Source organism: Sphaerodactylus townsendi, linkage group LG02, assembly GCF_021028975.2.
Source record: "Sphaerodactylus townsendi isolate TG3544 linkage group LG02, MPM_Stown_v2.3, whole genome shotgun sequence".
NCBI lineage: Eukaryota > Metazoa > Chordata > Lepidosauria > Squamata > Sphaerodactylidae > Sphaerodactylus > Sphaerodactylus townsendi.
Window position 1 is genome coordinate 11,780,016 of NC_059426.1, and position 21,587 is coordinate 11,801,602.

General features: G+C 45.7%; 1 protein-coding gene across 10 annotated transcripts in view; it reads left to right on the forward strand.

The window, feature by feature from the left end:
• The window catches only part of MAP2 (microtubule associated protein 2), a 385,117-nt gene that overhangs the window by 232,212 nt on the left and 131,318 nt on the right, over nt 1-21,587 (forward strand). For all 10 annotated transcript variants that reach the window (XM_048484968.1, XM_048484977.1, XM_048484972.1 and 7 more), the window contains one exon: nt 17,686-17,971. In XM_048484968.1, the coding sequence (XP_048340925.1) occupies nt 17,710-17,971 (262 nt within the window). In that variant the 5' untranslated portion in view covers nt 17,686-17,709. The remainder of the gene's footprint in view (nt 1-17,685; nt 17,972-21,587) is intronic.

Below are 21,587 nucleotides of genomic sequence, written 5' to 3' on the forward strand. Positions count from 1 at the left end.
GGTCAAACAGTAGGAAAGTAGGAGTGGGGAAGTGAATCCAGTTCACCAGATAAGAGTCCGCCACTCACGTGAAAAAGGGGGGGAATCAAACCCGGTCCTCCAGATTGGAGCCCACCACGCTTAACCACGACACCACTGAAGCTAACATCTTCCACACACAGGAATTCTTCCCCTCATTTGGCACTGAGACAAATGACTTCTAAATAAAGAGAGAAGAGCTTCTCTTAACTGTTACACCATGCTGGCTCTCAAGGATTTACAAATTTGCGAAAGCAACCAGAGAGCTTCTGCAAACGAGTTGAGACCAGAGAGATGACTTTGCAGAGGTCTTCTGACACTCGGACTTCAGAGATGCTGTGTCCTTGTAGCCCAGCAAAGGTACACTGGTAATAACTGTGTCTGTCAAGTGCCATCAAGTCACAGTCTACTTATGTCAGCCTGATCAAGGGACTTTTGAGGCAAGCGAGAAGCCAATGGGGTTTGCCCAGTGGTGGGAACCAAAAATTTTAGTAACAGGTTCCCATGGTGGTGGGATTCAAACAGTATGAAATACCAATGGGGCTGGGCGGGGGACAATGGGGGTGTGGCTGGGCATTCCGGGGGCGGGGCATTAATAATTTCTCTGTTACTGTAAAAAACTCTTACTGTAAAAAAAAAAGTTCCTAATTTCCAGCTGGTATCTTTCTGTCCATAATTTAAACTCATCATAGCAAGTCCTATCGTCTACTGCCAACAGAAACAACTACTTCTCCTCTAATTGACTGCCTGTCAAATACTTTCAAAGACTTAATTTTGTTTCTAGAAATCGGTAAAGAAGGATAACTTTTCCTTAAAACAAGGAACTTTACCATACTTGGCATTTCTAAAACATGTTTTTAAAGAAACAGCCCCACAGGGAGAATTATCCCATTTTCTACCTTCGCTAACCAGCCACGTAGGAAACAACAGGACTTGATGATTTTTGGACCTAATGGAATTTCTAACGGAAAAGCAGACCCAATTAGTAACCCTCCTCATGCGGCTTACTGTTTCACAAATATTTAGTAACCCACTCTCGGGAACTGGCGAGAACCTGCTGGATCCCACCTCTGGGTTTGCTGTTGCCTTCCTCTTCAGAGCCTTTCTTGGTGGTCTCCATTCTAAGTACCGACTCTGCTTAACTTCTGAGATATGTCGAGATCAAGCTGCACCATGCTGCCTTCCTTCCCAATGATAATTTGCAAGATATTTTTAAAAAGTTCCATTTTAGGGACCCGCTTGGTAAAAACAGCAGGGCTTTGTTTAAAGAGAGTGGAAGGTGGGTTCGTGGTTACTCACCTTGTCACGTCAGCCAGAATTGTGACGGAATCCCAGCTGATAGGTGGCCCTGCAGTCTCATCAAAGCCCTTTCAGTCAACTCAGAGAGCGCGTGAGTAGTCTCTTGCAAAGAGAGGGGTCAAAACGGAGGTCACGGAGAGCGCAGACTGCTTACGTTGAGCAAATCAGGCAATGCCCACACTTCAGTCTGAGCCCTGCAGCCTGTCTGTGCACACAGGCTCTTGGTAATATAACACAATCCTATTAGATGCTCCAGATCTGTAGCCAAGCCTTCTAAAGTCGCTTTCCAGATGGGGTGACTGACTACCTGTTCATCGGCCTTTTCCTGGACTGAATTAATTCATTATATAAGTGAGAACAGTTCCCTTGTGACCATTATCTTTCGGTCTAATGGCTGTCCTTTTTTGTTGTACCTGGTGGGATGAATAAATAAAGGGGAAGGCTTTTGACAGAGAGAAATTTTTCTCTCTTTCTCACAATACTAGAACCAGGGGGCATTCATGGAAAATGCTGTGGGGAAGAATTAGGACTAATAAAAGGAAACACTTCTTCACGCAATGTGTGCTTGGTGTTTGGAATATGCTGCCACAGGAGGTGGTGATGGCCACTAACCTGGATAGCTTTAAAAGGGGCTTGGACAGATTTATGGAGGAGAAGTCGATGTATGGCTACCAATCTTGATCCTCTTTGATCTGAGATTGCAAATGCCTCAACAGTCCAGGTGCTCGGGAGCAACAGCTGCAGAAGGCCATTGCTTTCACCTCCTGCACGTGAGCTCCCAATGGCACCTGGTGGGCCACTGCGAGTAGCAGAGAGCTGGACTAGATGGACTCTGGTCTTATCCAGCTGGCTTGTTCTTATGTTCTTATGTTCTTTTCTGCCCTATGTTTTGCTGCTAGCAATTAAGGCCCTAGGTCTGAACTAGATGACTCAGTTTAGCTTGATCTCATCAGGTCTTGGAAACACAAGAGGAGAACCCAAGAGGAGTTTTCTTGTAAGATCTCTTTTCTGTTTAGGGTCCCCAACTGCAGGTTGGGAAATTCTTGGAGGCTGGGAGGGTTGGGTTTGGGAAGGGGGGGCATCAGAGGGGTATAATGCCGGTGTGGTCCAGGAGCCTCCAGGCAGTTTTGGAGAAATAGGCAACACTATTTCTGTTCTTGGAGTACGAGTATCTATTTATTTATTTATTTTATTATTATTTTATTGAACTTATAGGCCGCCTTATCCCCGGAGGGCTATCTATCTATCTATCTATCTATCTATCTATCTATCTATCTATCTATCTATCTATCTATCTATCTATCTATCTATCTATCTATCTATCTATCTATCTATCTATCTATCTATCTATCTATCTATCTATCTATCTATCTATCTATCTATCTATCTATCTATCTATCTATCTATCTATCTATCTATCTATCTATCTATCTATCTATCTATCTATCTATCTATCTATCTATCTATCTATCTATCTATCTATCTATCTATCTATCTATCTATCTATTGTTTAGTTTTATATTCCTCCCTGTCCCCGAAGGGCTCTGGGCGGTGTACAAGTCAGATCATAATACAACTAAACACAATTAAAACTAAACAATTAAATTCCAATATAGATAGATTACTAATCCCCTTTAAAAACCCCTTTAAAACAGCGGTTAGTACAAAATTAAATCAAAGTCGAGGCGCCCGGTAAAATCCATTTTTAAAACCCTCCCTAAATGGGAAGACTGTTGGCTCCATCAATAAAAAGATGTAAACAGAGATGGGAACAGAAGGGGAGGGGGCACCATCAACGGCTGGTTACTCCAAGAGCCCAGTGGAACAACTCAGTCTTACAGGCCCTGCGGAATTCACCCAGGCCCTGCAGGGCCCGGACAGCTGGAGGAAGAGTGTTCCACCAGGCCGGTGGAATCTAATCTAGAGTAATTAACCCAGATGACTAGGCTGCATCAGGGTCAGCAGGCAGACGGGCAAACTTTTTCTCAGAGTACATCCAGAGTTCAAATTGAGCACAGATAACTTTGCCGTCGGATCTTGGTTCTGTCTAGTACATCCCTGCCCTTGTGTGGAATGGGTCAGAGGTGTCATTTCTTTCTTTGGCACGACTGGGGCACTCCTGGCTGTTTTTCCTGCCAGCTAGAGCTGAGAGGTTAATCAGCATCATCTATATCTTACTCCCACAGAAAACAAGGTTAATTCTTCAGAGCTAGAAACTGAACTCTCACCTCTGGTTAATGAGCCTTTTTGGAACTTCCGTGGGGCAACATATCATAGAAACCTAGTTGCTAATAATGTCACAGTGCTCCATTTGATGAAGGAAAATCAAAACATGTCTGTGTGTGTGTATACACACATGTGTGTGTCTGTCTCTGTGTGTATACACACACACACACAGTCCCTATGCATCTCAGTTGCTTGAAAGTTGCAATTAAAATTGCAATGCATCTTTTAAAGAAGAAGAAGAAGAAGAAGAAGAAGAAGAAGAAGAAGAAGAAGAAGAGGAGGCGGAGGAGGAGGAGGAGGAGGAGGAGGAGGAGGAGGAGGAGAAGGAGGAAGAGGAAGAGGAAGAGGAAGAGGGAGGAGGAGGAGGAGAAGAAGAAGAAGAAGAAGAAGAAGGAGAAGGAGAAGGAGAAGGAGAAGGAGAAGGAGAAGGAGAAGGAGGAGAAGAAGAAACAACTGTGGTTTCAAGCTCTCAAGTTCTCAGAATCCAAGGCACTGGAAGCTAGACAAACATCTATCTGTTATTTTTCAGTGTAGGATAGTTTGCTCTTCTTTCCAGAATAAATAAAACATGCATCTGCAATATAAAGGGCAGCTCTTGAAAAAACCTCCTTGTATTGGGGAGGTAGCAAGGATTTTGCATACACACACACATACACACACACACACATTAGCAGGGCCCAGCCATGCGTTGCTGTGGGTTATTGTGGTGAAATGGGAAAGGAACAGTAGCAGCAAATCAATTGCAGAGGCCAGCAGTACATGCTCATGCAAAGACGCAGCCTGATACTGTGCGATGTCATTGATATGTGTGCCCGCATTCCTTGGTGGGTGGGGAATGGAAAGGAACCCCTCCCAAACGCGTGGAGGAGTGGGGAAACAAATCCGGTTCTCCGGTTTAAAGTCCAGCACACAGACTGCTCTAAACAAAAATATTAAGTATGGTTCATAACCACCTCTTGTAAACCAACCACTTCAATAAACAAAAATGTCAAATGTGGTGCATCGCCACCAAATGTGGTGCATCATAACCATACCACTGTGACACCCTGTAAGTCGTCGTAAAGTTTTCCTCCTTCAAAGCTCAGAGGACTTCCCCTTCCTCATCTTGCTCCCTCATCAAAGCATTTGCTCCATTCCTTCAAAAAATGTTTAATCGTGCAGACAAAAAAACCTTGCCATTTCCTTTCCCCCCCCCCCCCCAGTTTTTCGGGAAATGCATTTTATGAACAAAGCAAAATGCTTCATCGGCACGGCTACTGGACAATGTGGTGTTGATGAATATCTGTTCCCGCTGAAGTTTTCTTCCCAGCAGCGTTGCATTCGCAGGCTGGGATTCTGTGCTTAAATCCAGTAAAAATCAGTGGACTGTGTGTGTATATAATTAACACAGGATGTCATCCATTGTTTCTTCCCCTAGCACCGTCTCTCTTATCTTCCGTAAGAGCTAAATTATGTGTTCGGAAATACCTAACGGTACAGCTCCCCATGACTTCAGCGTGCAGGTGGTGGAATGAAACATTCGGCGGCATTCCAGTGTCAGAGATGTGCTACCCAAAGGAACATTAGCGTATCACAAAAGTTCATGCTGAAATAAATGTTGTTATACTCTGTCTCGGGAAAAGATGACAGTATGGTCAGTTGAGGGGCAGCAATTGAGAAAATTGTATGCTTCCCCATTAGAATTCAGTCCCAAACGGGTGGAGAGAGGGGGAACTTCGCCCAGGGCACACGTGTGTCCTGCGCCCCTGCCACGCCCCTGTCTGCCACATCATGCCCCGGAACGTCCCCGCCACACCCTTACCATGCCCCCACAGGGGTGCACGCTCGGTGCATCACACACCGCCCCCCACCTGCTCCCTTGGAGCTACACCACTGGTCCCAAACGAATATGAGAATTATCATTCATTTTTACATGCTGCTTTTGTCAAAACCCTTATTTTGTGCATTATTGAACATGGTACACTGATACAATATTTATAGTTCATTGAACAATTATCACCAGTACTTGCCTTTTGTAAAATGCAAGGGCTAAGTAGGCACTAGGAAACCGGAGGAGCATCCTACAACAAAGAAGGTCTAGCATGTTGAGTTCGGTGGTGGAGCAATGTGCAACCCTTCTAACATCTTTTTCTGAGACCTTTACAGTATCTCGGACTTTTGTGTCATTGGCTGCAACAGATTAACACAGATTAACCCTCTGCAGTTGTAAGGGAGAAAGCCAAGCCAGCAATCATGGACACATCAGTCCAACAAAGTCACTATTGTCTACTCAGACTGGTAGTGGCTGTCCAGGCTTTTAGGGTGGAGACCTTTCATATCATCTGTTATTTGCTACCATTCAAACACCAGTGTTTTCCCAGGGATAGCATATTGTGTTTTCTACACTGAGAAACTGTGGTAGCCCTACTGCAACACAAGGAACCTTGAGGAAGGACACTTGTGTCCCCCGCAACCAACAAGTTGCCGAATTACACACACACACACACACACACACACACACACACACACACACACACACACACACACACACACACACAGCTGTAAAACCAAGGTCTGGAAAGGTGCTATCTCTGTAGAGATTCCAAACCCAAATTCACACTGAGGGGCTTTCCTCACTACAGAAGGGAGCTAAGGTCGACTCGGTTCCCTTCAGTGGAGGGCGATTCCAGGCTGTCCCCACAGCAACTGAGTTGGCCCCCTGAAACTGAGCTAAGTGAGCGGGATCATCTTGGTGCCTGTTTCGCTCCTCAATCGTGATTGAAGCTTGTGTTATGGTGGGAAACGGGAGCGTTCTTTTTTTCAGTTTTTACAGTTTACAGTTACATGCCCGCCATGACTCTTCCGTTCTGCGCATGCCACAAAACGGCTCGTGATTGGTTGAATGGATGAGGTGTCATTTCGATGCTTCCCCGCTTCGAAGCGGAATTGACCTTGTTCCAGCAGAAAAGTGTAGTTCATAACTGGGGGGGGGGGGACTGAGACAAAACAGTGTTGAGCTCGGTGGCAGTGGGGATTCACTGAGGCAAACCTAGGTAGAAACCAGTTCAACTCTGTCAGTGGGGAAAGTCCCTGAGTTGGCCTTTTGTCTTCTGTTTCTGTATTAATATCTGAAATTGGACCCCTGACTGTAAGAAATCCAGGCTGTTCTTTGGGAGGACTTAAAGTTGCTGATCTCTTGGTGGGGCCTGGGAGAACTCTGGAAATTAAAACTGATCTTTAGGCTACATATTGTAGTTCCCCTGAAGAAAATGGCTGCTTCGGAGAGTGGGCTCTCTAACATTACACCCCATTGAATCCCCAGTGAGTTTACCTCCCCAAACCCACCCTCTCTGGGTTCCACCCCCAAATCCCCAGGAATTTCCCAACCCAGATCTGGTAAACCACTAGGTCTGGATAATCCTCAGCTTCCTCTCCGATCAGTAGTTTAATCCAAGTTCTCAGAGTCAAGACTCAATGGGAAATGTGTGCATATATTTTTATATGAACCAAACTGCACCAAACTTGGGGGGTGACATCAGGACAGTCTCCGGATGATACCTGAAATTTTGGTGCTGATATGTCCAAAAATGAGCCCCCTGCAGGAACATCCCAGAAATTTGCCCAAGAATCTTTGTTCTGCATTGAGTTTTCTGCATTGCTGTCAATGGGGGTTGCAGGCGGCGGGGGGGGGGACATTTCTGAAAGCACAGTCTCAATACTTTCAGGGTCTCATCAGGAGACTGCTCTGATGATAACCCCCCCCCAGGTTTGGTGCAGTTTGGTTCAGGGGGCCAAAGTTATGGACCCTCAAAGGGGGTGCCCCATCCCCCATTCTAAGCTAAGGAGATGGGGGATACCCTTTTGAGGGTGCATAACTTTGTCCCCCCTGAACCAAACTGCACCAAACTTGGGGGTAGCCTAAGGACAGTCTCCTGATGATCTGCTGAAATTTTGGTGCTGATGTATCTAAAAATGCATCCCCTGCAGGCACCAATGACCTGGTGCAAAAAAATGTTTTGGTCGTGGTGGGGTGGCTGCCCATGGGGGGGCATCTAACTCCTGGTGGCTTTGCCCAGGAGACTCCAGTTTGCCTGGGTCGCGCCCCCCTCTGTGTCGTGTGCGTCGCGTGCGTAAGTGCGCGTCTAAGGCAAGTGCAGGCGTCAAGTAAGGCGTGCATGCGTCGCGTCGCGTCGTCGCGTCGTCGCGTCGTCGCAAGGCGATGCGTGTGTGTGTGTGTGATAATAACAGAGTATTTACTTCTGTAATTTTTTGTAGAAATTTTTTTTAAAAAAAGTTTGGAAGCCGCTCTCCCAAAACTTTTTTTTTTAAAGTTTGGAAGGCACTCTCCAGTGTCCACTGGAGGAAACACGGTACCAGGCACGTTTATTCATGCTGGGATAATTGCAGCTTTCTTTAAGAAAGCGATGAATCTTTTGACTAAATACAGGATTTTCTCTTGTTTTTTTCCCATCTGTAGGAAGTCCAGCAGTTTATGTGTGTGGAGGGGTATAATTACATTTAAGATCAGATGACAGAATGCAAATAAGTACTGAGCCATCAAATCATTTAGTTATTAAGTATGGCTTCAGTGTCGAAGAATCTCCTTTGTTCCTAACCCAAAGCAAAATAATGTATTAAAAGATTTAATTCCCCTTAAAATTATTTCAGGATAATCCAAGAAAAGGAGCTCCAGGTTGTTTTGGCTTCCTGGAGAATATTTCTAATGAGAAAGGGTCTTTCTTTAACTCTTAGCGGTGTACTGTTTAAGCAGGGGTTTTGCTATGAAACGTTAACAGCAGTGCCGTTCAAGGGATAAGATCTACTCCTGCAGCGCTATGTAATTGCCATAGTAACATTTCAGTCTTCCTTTACAACTAGTGGTGCCAACCTCCAGGTGGAACACAGAGATCTCCCTGGATTACAATTGATTTCCAGAGTATAGAGATCAGTTCGCAGGAAGGAAATGGCTACTTCAGAAGGTAGACTGTGTATGGTAGAGCATAGAGTCTAGGTGAAACCTCTGCAGATTCTCCACCATCCCCACATCTCCAAGAGTTGCTTAGACTACAGTTAGCAATCTTATATATGACCTAGGCCGCTTCTGCACGGCCATGCTGGGGGTTGGGTTGGCGTACATGATGCCGACCCAACCCCCCTGGGACCGTTCGCATGAATGGTCCCAGTAACGACAGGAAAGGCTGCGCCATCGCCCGATCGACGTATCTTCCCTGCGACTGTCCGGCACGTCGCTGAGGCCAGGGGACACGCCTCCCTGCCCTGCCCGACTGCTCCAGAGTCACAGGGCAGAGGGGCCATGTCCCCAGGCCTCGGCAATGCGCTGGAAGGTCGCAGGGAAGGTAAGTCGATTGGGAAAGGGGGGGGAGGGATGGCGCCTTCCAGCCGCTGCTGTTCGCACGGCAGCGGCTGGAAGCCACCATTTTCCAAAAACCTCGCTCGGGGAGCGAGGTGGGAAAATGGCGGCTTCGCACTGCTGGGGAGTAGCGAGGGTGGCACGGTGCGAACAGCTCCCTAGGGACGGCATTCTTGCTGTAAACAGCCCGTGCAGAAAGGGCCTTTGTCACAAATACTGTTTTTCCGCAATCCCTTGCCTTCCTTAAACTTCATTTTCAGCATGCAATATACAATCAGTTATCAGACTGCTTAATACTTTCCCATGAGAAAGTCAAGATTTTAAAAATATATGTATTTGTAAAGTGGCTTATGTTATTCTCCTCTTCTCCACTTTATGGCACAAGCCAGCGAGTGGCTGAAAGTGTATGACTGGCCGAGAGTTACCCAACAAGTTTCCGTGGCAAAAAAAAGTTTAAAAAAATGTCGTTTTGGTTATTTTGTTTGAAAAGCCAAAGAGCTTGAGTTTAGTTTGGCTTGTTGGACTTCACAATGAGTTAGAATGTTTTCTGCCAAAGTTGAAATGCAGCAAGTACTGATGCTTGGCTGTTTCTATACATTTTAATGTACAGCAGCAGGAGGAGGAGGAGGAGGAGGAGGAGGAGGAGGAGGAGGAGGAGGAGGAGGAGGAGGAGGAGTGGACTTCGCAATACTTTGTCGCTGTATTTCGACCATTTAGCAGCTTTAATTTCTGTCCTGTTCTCTGTGTTTATTAAAAAAGGGGTCCTTTGGTGCCACTTAAAACTTTGCTGTTTTATAATGAAGCAGAAGAAAGCAAGACTCTTTCCGTGACTGATATGAAAAAGCAGGGTATTTAGGCTGAAATAAATGAAGTTCCCACCTCCCGAAAATAACAGTGAGATTGTTCTGTGCCGAGCTCCTGCTCAAGTCACCTGTTCCCAGATTCCCAGGCTCATTCCGCACATGCAGAATAATGCACTTTCAAACTGCTTTCAGTGCTCTTTGAAGCTGTGCGGAATGGCAAAATCCACTTGCAAACAGTTGTGAAAGTGGTTTGAAAATGCATTATTTTGCGTGTGCGGAAAGGGCCCCAGATTCCCAGATTTCCTCTCTCCTTCTGACCTGGTCTGTATGGAGGCACCCAATTCCACTCAACACCATACAGTTACCAGACCCCTGCCTTGCGGGCCCTCCCTCCTGGTGCTGATCAGCTAACCAGTAGGGGCATACCAGCACCAAGCAGAGCCCTGGGCCAGCAATGTAGCCACATAATTTCTACCGTAAAGGTTTTTTTCTGAAATACCGTATATACTCATGTATAAGTCGACCCGCATATAAGTCGAGGCACCTAATTTTACCACAAAAACACTAGGAAAACTTATTGACTCATGTATAAGTCGAGGGTGGGAAATGCAGCAGCTACTGGTCAATTTCAAAGTAAAAATAGATACCAATAAAATTACATTAATGGAGGCATCAGTAGGTTCATTTTTTTGAATATTTATGTCAAAGAAAAACAGTAAACTAGCTCTGTAAGTGGAAAAGAGGGTCAACAAAAACAATATGGTCTCAACAATAACAAAAACTTAGCTCAACCAGCAACCAAGCTAAAACACAAGAATTAAAATTCTTCAAAACTGGATTTTTGGTCAGGGGAGGAATGTTTACGTTAGCAGTACCAACATTTCAGAGTATCTTTAGGAGACCCTCCTGATGATACCATCCAGGTTTGGTGAAGTTTGGTTCAAGGGGTCCAAAGTTATGGACCCTCAAAATGTAGCACCATCTACTATTAGCTCCCATTGGAAACAATGGGGATGGGGAACACCACTTGGGAATCCATAACTTTGGACCCCCTAAACCAAACATCACCAAACTTGGGTGGTATCATCAGGAGAGTCTCTTGAAAAATCTCTGAAATTTGGTGCTGCTAGCCTAAAAACTGTGCCCCCTGGCAGCCGACAAAGTAAAAACCCTAAAGTATTTTTTAAAATACACCTGACTCGCATATAAGTCGAGGGGGGCTTTTTCAGCACAACAAATGTGCTGAAAAATTCGACTTATATGTGAGTATATACGGTAACAGACCATTCCCATGTTGACCATAACATGGTGGCATCGCTTCTAGTGCACCCTGGAAATGACGTCACCATGACCGTAGCCTGGGCTTGCATTTGCTGCTGCTAAGTCCCCCTACCCCCACTGGTTACTGGGGGTACTTTGCAACCCTAACCTTAAGTAGGATGGGGCGGGGGTGGGGACAGGGACAGTATTCAGCCTGCTGCTGGAAAAAGGATATGTCTACAGCATGATGTTGACATTTGCCTACCATTTCTTACCAAGAATTTCACAATAAGAAAACTTTTTCCTTGGAGTTTCCATTAGTATGCTCTTCTGCGCTGGGCAGTTACTACATGACTAGGCTGACCAGCCGTCCCGCTTTTGGCGGGACCGTCACGCCTTTAGACAATTTGTCCCGCGTCCCGGGGGTTCTGCAAATTGTCCCGATTTTTGGGAGGCTGCTGCCTTCTGGGGCGCAAGCAGTCGGCAGCCTGTGCACCCGACGCCGGGAAGCAGCCTTCACCGGGTTTTGCCATTTGCAGCTCTGTCACGAACTCCTGGAAGCCCGCGTGCAAGGGCTTCTGGGGCTTGCCGTTTGTGCATTTCTGTCAAGCGGCAAAATCCCAGCTGTCGCGTTCTCTTGACTGCTGCGATGCGGCCACTTCCCCCGTCCCGGATCACAAAGGTGACCATCTGGTCACCTTATGCATGACTCCTCCCAAAAGGGGGGCATCCTTTTCCCAGCCAGACTGGCCCTTCAACTTACTGGGAAGGCAGCCAGGAGCACATTGGGTCAAAATGCCCCTGTGGTGCTGACATCGCTGTCTGGTCTGTGGTGGGTCTGTTGGGCTCTCTTCACAGCTTCTAGCTCAGCGGAGGACGGGCGGGATAAAATTGTTTGGATCGATTGGCTAGTCAGGGTATGTACCTTGGCAACTGTCCACTCAGTGGATTGTGCTGTACAGGAGGATCACTGACTCATGGCCTTTGGGTTGAACCACATAGTTTAAAGCATCTGGAAATGGGAAAGGGTCTAAATTCACAGTATATATACTTCCGCTTCCAATATATATATACTGTGAATTTAGACCCCTATTCAAGACAACTATCTATATAACTATATATATATATATATATATATTCAAATATATATATTCAATATATATATATATATGTATATATATATATATATATATATATATATATATATATATATATATCTGCCTAACTCACTCACTATCTCTTCCTATATATATATAAGCATAAGCATGAAAGCATAAAGCATGGCTTGTAAGCCTGAAGCAGGCATAGGCATGAAAGCATAAAGCATTTTATTGTCATTGTGCCTTTCATGGAAATTAACTTTGGCAATTCCTCGTGCACACAGTTTCGAACTCATACGAACATCCTCACTCCCCTTCCTCCACCCATCCCTACACAGCCCCAAATACATCAATGTATGAGCAGTGGGGTTTAGCATACAGCTCTCTAGGTAGAAGCTGTCTCTAAGAAGCCTCTTTGTCCCTGGTTCACAGGGGCCTGTATGGGTCACCGAGATGGTAGAAAAACGGTTTAAAGAGGTGTGCTGGATGGGGCGGATTCCCTCAAAATATTTCTGGGCTTTTATTTGAGCTTCGGGAATTATAGATTTCTTCCAAGGGAGAGAGGGGCGGCCGATAATCCTCTGTTGCAGTAGTGATCACCCTTTGGAGGCTTCTATTAGCCACTGGCCTGACACGGAGGAACCATACACAGATGCAGTAGGGTTGGGACACTCTCTATAGCACAGCTGATGGAACGCAAAGTTTTCATCAGTTGTTTGCTTCCTTAAAAGTCTCCAAGAGAATTTACAGTCTTTGCTGGGCTTTCCTTAACTCCTGGCGACAGTCTGTAGCCCCAAGATTCCTCTTTAATCCTTAACTCCCAAAATTTAAAACCCAGCCGCCCGCTCCCACTTGATCTCCATTTGGTCAGGGCTGAATTTCCTGAGCTATTCACCTATAAGTCCACTATGAGCTCCTTTGTCTTGTTAGTGTTAAGAACCGGTTATTTTCCCTGCACCATGAGCAGTGGGTCCACTTCATTCCGATAGACAGACTCATCCCTCAGAGATGAAAGGCCCACCACTTGTGTCATCAGCAAATTTGATAATGAATTATTTACTATGATAGACAGGTACAGTCAGCTATTATAAGGGGTGAACAGTAAGACTCAACACACAGCCCTATTGGTTATATTTAGAGTAAGAACTGAAACCCGATTTCCCAGTCTAACCCTCTAGGAGCGTCCAGGGCAGAGAGTCTAATCCACAAACCGATTGAATGTGAGAGTCCAGGAATCCACAAGGTTTCATCCACCAGTCTTTGTGGCGAGATTGTATTAAATCTTGAACTAAAATCGCAAAGGCATTCGCACATAATTCCCCTGATGTTTAGATCGTCAAAACAGGTGTGGAGCTAGTAACAGTAGTCCTCCCGTAGATCTCTTAGTCCGATATGCGAGAACTGATGTTTATCAAAATGTCTCTATGGAGGAAAAGCAAGAACTAATATGCCTATGGACAGTTTTCAAACACTTCATGATGATGGGGTGATTACCCACTGGTCTAATCCCTGAAAAGATTGTCAGCAAGGAAATCTCTTTGGTAGTGGAACAATGGTGGGAAAGCTTTCAAACAAGGATGGGATGGTGGACTGGGATAAAGATCGATTAAAGATCCCAGTAAAACATAAGCATGAGTTGGTTGCTTTCATTCCTTTAACACCTGACCGGGGAGCCACCATCCGGTCCAGCAGCCTTCCTTGGTTGCACAGCCCTCAAAGAACACCTCCTCATGTTCCTCCATTTCCGGTGGGGTGGGAGCTGCAATCACCTAGTGGCTGTGTGTCATCTCCTTCTGATAGACCTGTTTCAAGCGGGCAAAAAAGTGATTTAGCTCCTCTGCCAATGAAGAATCCCCATCTACAGAGAGATGTCATTGGTTGGTTTATGATTGGTAATTTTGTTGGAATCCCCTGCCACCACCACCTCATGTTATTATTAAAAATAATTCTCAATTTTTTCTCTTATAACTCATCTTGGCTTGTCCAGAATACCTCTCTTGAGACTGGCTCTTTACCTTTATATTTTTGCCTCATCACTAGATCTGAGAAACGTATTTCCCTGTCATTTTAAAAATTCGCTGAACCTCCTTTGTCATCCAGGGTTTTATGGTTTGGAGTAAATCCGGATAAGCTTATCCACAGTAAAGAGTGTCTGTGCAGTAGGTGATATAACTCAGAACAGCAGTGGTATATTCCTCCAGATCTGGGTGGTAGAAAACATCCCAAATTTGTTGTCTCAAAACAATCTTGAAGTAATTTAGAGCACATCATCCAGGCCAGGATTTTACAGTCTTTATTTCAGGCAGCACCCGCCTCCCAAGTGGAATATATGCTGGTGCCAGAAACAGTGACAAATGGTCTGAGAAGCCCAGAGGTGTGGTAATTGTATCGCAGGCATCCTTGATGTTGGTATACCTTTATCCAATGTATTGGCTCCTCATGGGGCACTTAACATTTTGGGTAGGTTTAGGGAGCACTGTTTTAAATTAGTATGATTAAAGTCTCCTCCTATAATGACACAACATCAGGATGCTTTCTGCTGGTTTTCAACAATGTTATACAGAGCTGAAAACTATGGCAGCCTTAGCATCGGGTGGAATGCCATAATGGTAGTAACCACATTAAACTCCAGTGAGATATATCGTCTGCATCTAGCCAAGTCATACCCAAATCCTTTGAGCAGTGACCCTGTGATGCTACATTGGTGCACCAGCTCTTGTTCACATAGAGACTTAATCCCCTCTTTCTGCTTGCAGATCTATACTGCTTCTGTCTGCGGAAGAAATTAGACAGATAGCTCAACTGCTGAATGGGAATGTGTGAGTGAAGCCAGGTTTCTGTAATTAATAAAACACAGCTGTTCTTGCCAAACCTGCTCTTCACGGTCTGTGGCAGCAATTCATCCATTTGTTGATAGAGATGGTGCATTAGTAAAAGGAAAAAATGCTTGGAAGTGCAGACTTGAAGCTGACACCTTCCAGCTTAGTAAAAACACCAGCCGACCCCTCTCTTCCCTCCCACTTCTATCCCACCTTCGTCTCCAACCTCCTACCAGGGTGCTTAATCCAGGGTTCCCCGGGGTCCCTAGCTGCCTCTACCCGGTATGTGTGAAGGCCGTGTAAGAAATCTTCACATTAATAGCCATTTCACATTTCAGTCCAATTTGTATTAAGACTTGCAGAGCTATAAAAACTCCCTTACTCCACGTAGCATGTTTAAGAAGCACAAACAGCACAAAACACAAAACACAAAACATCCACACTACATGAGGGGAAAGCAACCAGCATAGCAGTTTCCCTGCGCAGCTATCCCTTCCCTGGGGAACGGGGAAGCTAAAACCTAATGGCTTGAGTTGAAAAGTTGAGACGTTACACCGAGGGGGGGGGGGTTGAGACATTACCAAGGCCTTGAGGGAACGAGGGGAAAATGTGTGAGTGAAACCGGGACTCGCTTGCCGCTCCTCAGTTTGAACTCCTGCACCTCCTGGCTACGATGACTCACGGCTCTGTGGAGCACTGCAGCCCTCCAAGTTTTGGAAATGGAGAGAGAGCATACGTCTCTCCCAAGCTTGCATACCGTCTACGCGCCACAACCCGACCCACAGATGAGCCTTGCCTTTTTTTTTACTTGAGTTTAGAAGCCCTCCAGTTAAGAAGCTCCAGTTTCGAGCCCCAAATAGGAGGCTTGTGAAACTCGACTCTCCGCCCGTAGGGGCGTCTTCCCCCACCGAGCCACGAATATATATATATATATATGAACCTTTAATGGCATAATTAAAACAACAGCAGCAATATACCAGCAACAATGGCAACCTCAGTGTAATGATACAATCTCCAGTACAGTTATAACCGTTTGCTGATGACAGAGCACAAAAAAAGGTTAGCCAGTGCTTCCAATACACCATGCAGAACCACAATCCAGCATCGTTACCACAATTGATAGATCAGTATTATCAATGGGGGTTTTAATACGGGTTTAGATATTTATTCCTGGCTAAACTGTGTAATGGGCAGTGTAATATCACGTGTTGGATTGATTCTTCGTAATTCACAGTAATCATAGCATCAAATCAATTCAGTTAGCACCATGACGGTTTTGAAAAACTGTCCCGTGTTCCCGGCCCTGTCTGCACACATTTATTTATTTTTTCTTATTGTGAGCGGATATTGTGTAGAAGAACACTAGGACAAATTCCTTGACCTCTGAGTATCTGTGCATTTTATTAGAATTTCCTTTTTGTGAATTGGTAACCATTATTACCCGAGTCTCTGGAAACGGTTGGGCTTTTTTGCCTTCTACAGTTATCAGTCTGTGTTTGGGTGATTGTTTTCGGCAGTTGCTCAGAGAGGGACGCGTTCTTTCCTCAGGCATTTTGAATAGGGGAAGCAGTTTCTGCTGAGTGGTATAAATCCTCATTTCTCTTAGCAACCCTCTATTAGACACACTGATCCAATCCGCTCCCAGATTCTAATGAAAGGGAGGACGGCATGCTGCTCACATTACAGATAATAAATCTGAGGACTCTCACCAGTTTGTAAGTGTTTCTAAATGAAGGGTTGATAACAGCAAGTATACATGCAAACAGAAAATAATTTTATTACAGTTTTTAAGCGCTAAAGAAGAAGAATGTGGATTTATACCCCACCTTTCTCTCCTGTAAGGAGACTCGAGGTGGCTTACAAACTCCTTTCCCTTCCTTTCCCCACAACGGGCCTTGTGAGGTAGAGAGAACCATGGCTAGCCTGAGGTCACCCAGCAGGAATGTAGGCGTGCAAAAACACATCTGGTTCACCGACCTCTGCACCCTCCATTTTGCTGTAGCCAGAATTTTGGTTAGGAACACCGAGCAGTGCCAGTCCCACCCTTGGGTGTCAACGACTTTTTTTGCCCTCAAATCACAGCTGATTTCTGTCAAGAGACATTTTATTTTATTTTTATTTATTTATATATTCGGTTTATAGACCGCCCTCCCCCTAAGGGCTCAGGGCGGTGATTCAGAGGTGGTTTGCCATTGCCTGCCTCCCCATCAAGACCCTGGTATTCCTTTGAGGTCCCCCATCCAATTATTTGCCAGGGTTGACCCTGTTTGGCTTCTCAGATTTGACAAGATCAGGCTAACCTGAATGACTTAGAAGAAGAAGAGGAAGAAGAGTTTTGGATTTATATTCCCCTTTCTCTCCTGCAGGAGACTCAAAGGGGCTTACAATCTCCTTGCCCTTCCCCCCTCACAACAAACACCCTGTGAGGTGGGTGGGGCTGGGAGAGCTCTGAGAAGCTGTGACTAGCCCAAGGTCACCCAGCTGGTGTGTGTGGGAGTGCACAGGCTAATCTGAATTCCCAAAGATAGAAGCCACCTCCATAGCTCAGGCTGACAGAGCTGGGGAGGCAAACCCGGTTCCTCCAGATTAGATACATGAGCTCTTAACCTCCTACGCCACTGCTTATTCCATCATCAAGTGTTGGGCTGTCGATTTTTCCAAACAGGTTGCTTTAGCCTGTACCACTGTGACCACCACCAACATTCTCGTATTGACTTTACTGCCTAGTGGTGGGTGTGTGGATTCCAATAGTGCTACCGTAGAGCTACCATTCAGGTTGCTAAGGGTATTTGCTTTTGTTCTTATGGCAGGACAAATTGTAAAGGCAAAGAGGGATGGCTGACGACCGGAAGGACGAAGCGAAGGCCCCGCACTGGACCTCAAGTCAGATCGCAGAGGCGTCTTCCCACTCGCATTCCCCGGAGATTAAGGAGCCCAGCGGCGGGGGTGATGGACTGGTCAGAAGTGCCAATGGATTTCCTTACAGAGAGGAGGAAGATGGAGGCTACGGAGCACGCGGACAGCAGAGCTCATATTCCAGAACCAAAGAGAACGGGATCAATGGAGAGCTAGCGACGGGAGAGAAGGAAACAGCAGGTAAGAGAACTGAAGTCGGGCACTTTCTCAATTTGTCGTCGAAATCCTTGCTCATGGAAGGGAGCACATGGCAGACATTTCTTTCCAGTTTGGGAAACAGGGACAGCTTTTGCTCTGGGGCGAACTCAGGTGCTGCCTGGACCAAAGTTGGATCCCAAGAGGAGTGAAAGGGGAGGAAAGGGGCTCTGTAAGAGCAGACACTGTGCATGTAAGGAGTCCCCTGTGCTTTCTGGGACATCTTCATTTCCAGAAGACCCATTCCTAGTTGTGGTATAAGTACGAAGGCCTGGCCTGTTGCAGGAGATGTGAGATTTTTCTGCTCCTCCGTTCACCCTGCCACCAGTTCAGGCCTTAACAGGTGCGACAAACAAATGTACCAACAGATGCTCTTCCTGTCTTGCTGGTGGTGTTTCACCCAAAATGGAACCATTGTATTGGTATTCCTGGCACTGGAGGTGGCTGCTGAGTTTGCAAGCACTCCCGCGCGTCTTTAATTTCAAGAGGCAAAAAGTCTTTCCTTTCCCGTCTTAAGAGAATCGGAGGCAATAAGGTGGTGAAGGAAAACAGTTTGACTGAAACCTCTCCGGTAGTTTGCAGAAATGACATCAACATGTCATAAAAACAGAGAAAATATTTTCTGCTGATTGGGAACCCCAAAAACTGACTGTCTGTGGACTTCTACAACCAGCTGATGTACAGAGAACTTCTTGGTCCAGCCTTAACCAGAAAGCTTTTAATAAAACCGTCTGTTTTATTGCTTCTTGCCTCCAAGTCCCTTAAGAAGAAAAGAACCTTTTTGCCTGCTTGGTGTGACAATTTCCAGCAGAACTGAATAGGAAAATCTGGGCTAGATAAACCGCTGACCTGCTGTGAGTGGAATTAAGCCAACTGCTTCAAGTCACCATTCCCAACTCCTACTATATTTTTTTTTCCCCTGAGATTCCATGGTATTATCAAATGCTTGGTCAGGAAAAAAAAGGTCTGAGGTATGGAAAGAGGTAGAAATAAGGTCTCAAGATGGACTGTGCCGCATTTAAGCTACGGTTGGGAGATTTCATTTGAAATGCCTCCCCTCTGTTAGTTTTTTGTTCATACCTAAAACACTTTTGACAACAGAAGAGAATTACAGAACATTTATTCTAGGGCAGTGATGGCGAACCTATGGCACGGGTGCCAGAGGTGGCACTCAGTACCCTCTCTGTGGGCATGCACAAACAGAGTCCCCCCCCCCCACACACACATCTAGGCTAGCCTGGGCTCGATTGTTAGCATTAAACCTAAGACCTAGTTTTGGGGGAGCAGTGTAGGTAACCCTGTTAAGCGCTGTTAAACCCCACTGATTTTCATGCAAAGAACTAAAGTGTGATCCTTTACCTGGGAGTAAGCTCGGTTGCTGGCAATGGGGCTTGCTTCTGAGTAAACCCTCCTAGGGTTGTGATTCACCTGTTGGAAGAGTTGCACGGTTGCTTCAAAGCAAAGCCACCGACTACCACCAAGCTTACTCCTGAGTAACGCACGCCTTGGAGCCAACTGTTTTTTTCTAAACTAACACCTCAGTATTCAGGTTAAATTGCTGTGTTGGCACTTTGCGATAAATAAGTGGGTTTTGGGTTGCAATTTGGGCACTCAGTCTCAAAAAGGTTCGCCATCACTGTTCTAGGTACTTCCAACTTCTTCTGCATCGAGTGTTAGTTGTAAATAAGTACACCCATTGGTCCTTTATGTTGTTATATCTTTGTAAACTTTGCTTATAAATGGATAGCATCACATTTTTTCTGCCCTTCTCGCATCGGGGCCTGTAAAATGACGCCTGGGGTAAAACGCCGCTTCCAGGCCGCCGTTGTAGGCGCTGCCGCAATGCAGCAGCTTCGACCTGACTGTGCTCCCTCCCCAGGGCGGCGCTTTCAGGTCAGCTTTGGCAACAACACTTTAAAGGGTTGTTGTTGAGGGCGTTTTTCCGGCGGCGCTGCGCTTAACCAAGGCCACCGGAACATGCTGCCTCTTCTTTCATAGCAATTCGGTAATCGTTGGCCCTGTTGGCTCCTAAGTCTCGCTGTCCCTCTCCGACCCCGGGAGGTCGGAGGGGCGCACATGGGCGGGGCTGGAGGAGGCCAGCAGGATGGCTGGCCAATCGGTGAGGTACATGGAAGGGAAGAGGGCGGCTCCATGCGGAGCCGCCTGCCGCCTGTCCGCCTCTCCAGAGGCCGGCCCCAGATGCCTGCATGGGTTTCGGCCCATCAGCCGGGCGAATTCTGCCGGGCGTGGAGGTGACTCTTTACGGCCGTAAGCGTGGAAACGTCTCTATTAGTTCCTAATTTTAAAAGCTACTAACCTTCAAAATCACTAGTTTTAAGCTAATCCCCCCCTTTAGCTATGTGTTCTATCATAGATTTCCAATTGTCCAAAAATGTATTCAGTTCCTTTCTTTAAGCAATGGTGTAGGGCAGCGGTGGCGAACCTTTGGCACTCCAGATGTTATGGACAATTGGTTGATGGGAATTGTAGTCCATAACATCTGGAGTGCCAAAGGTTCGCCACCACGGGTGAGGGGGTAAGTCATTTGTGCTAATTTTAATACCTTCACCCACCATCAAGGGTCCCTCTAAGGCCCCTCCCACACATGCAAAATAATGTACTTTCAATCCACTTTCACAATTGATTGCAAGTAGATTTTGCTATTCTGCACAGTAAAATCCAGCTGCAAAGTGCAAAGTGCACTGAAAGTGGATCGAAAGTGCACTATTCTGCATGTGCAGAAGGAGCCTAAGTGTTCCCCAGTGGTGTGTGGCAGTCCAAAACACAGTATAGAACTAAGCCACCCAGGAGAGCTCCTCCTGCTGGCTGGCCCCTAATCCGCACAACACCAACATGGTGACTAGTGCTGCGCATGCACACAGCTTACTGGGAACATTACCCACAATTCTTCAAGTGTTGGAATAGCTGGAGTTTTCCATTTTTGTGCAAATAGTATGGTTGCTGCTGTTGTCATAGGCTCATTCCGCACATGCAGAATAAGGCACTTTCAGACTGCTTTCAGTGCTCTTTGAAGCTGTGCAGAATGGCACAATCCACTTGCAAACAGTGGTGAAAGTGGTTTGAAAACCCATTATTTTGCGTGTGCGGAAGGGGCCATATATATCACCCAAGAGCCGTGTTTTCTTTCCAAAGTCTCATCCATCAGTCCTCCCCCCCCCAAAAGATCATTTTAAAGATTTTTTTTTTTGGATTATTGAATGAGCCTTTGGGGAGGGCGGTATATAAATATAAACAAACAAACAAACAAACAAACAAACAAACAAATAAATAAATAAATAAATAAATAAATAAATAATTTTTAAAAAATAAAAAATGAGCCTTTGGGGAGGGCGGTATATAAATATAAATAAATAATAAATAATAAATAAAAATAAAATATTCACCCCCAAAATTCTCTAGTCTTAGCACAAGTCCACCATAGACGCCTCCCCCTGTATCAAAAAGCCACACGGTTCCAACTCAGCCGTACAGTTTTCCTGTTTGCCAAAGAAAGGATAAGATGAGGGAAGCATAAAATATGATCCCCTCAGAAGCAATGCAGTCAGTTCCACTGCCTCATTTTGTTCTGTCCGTAGGGCCT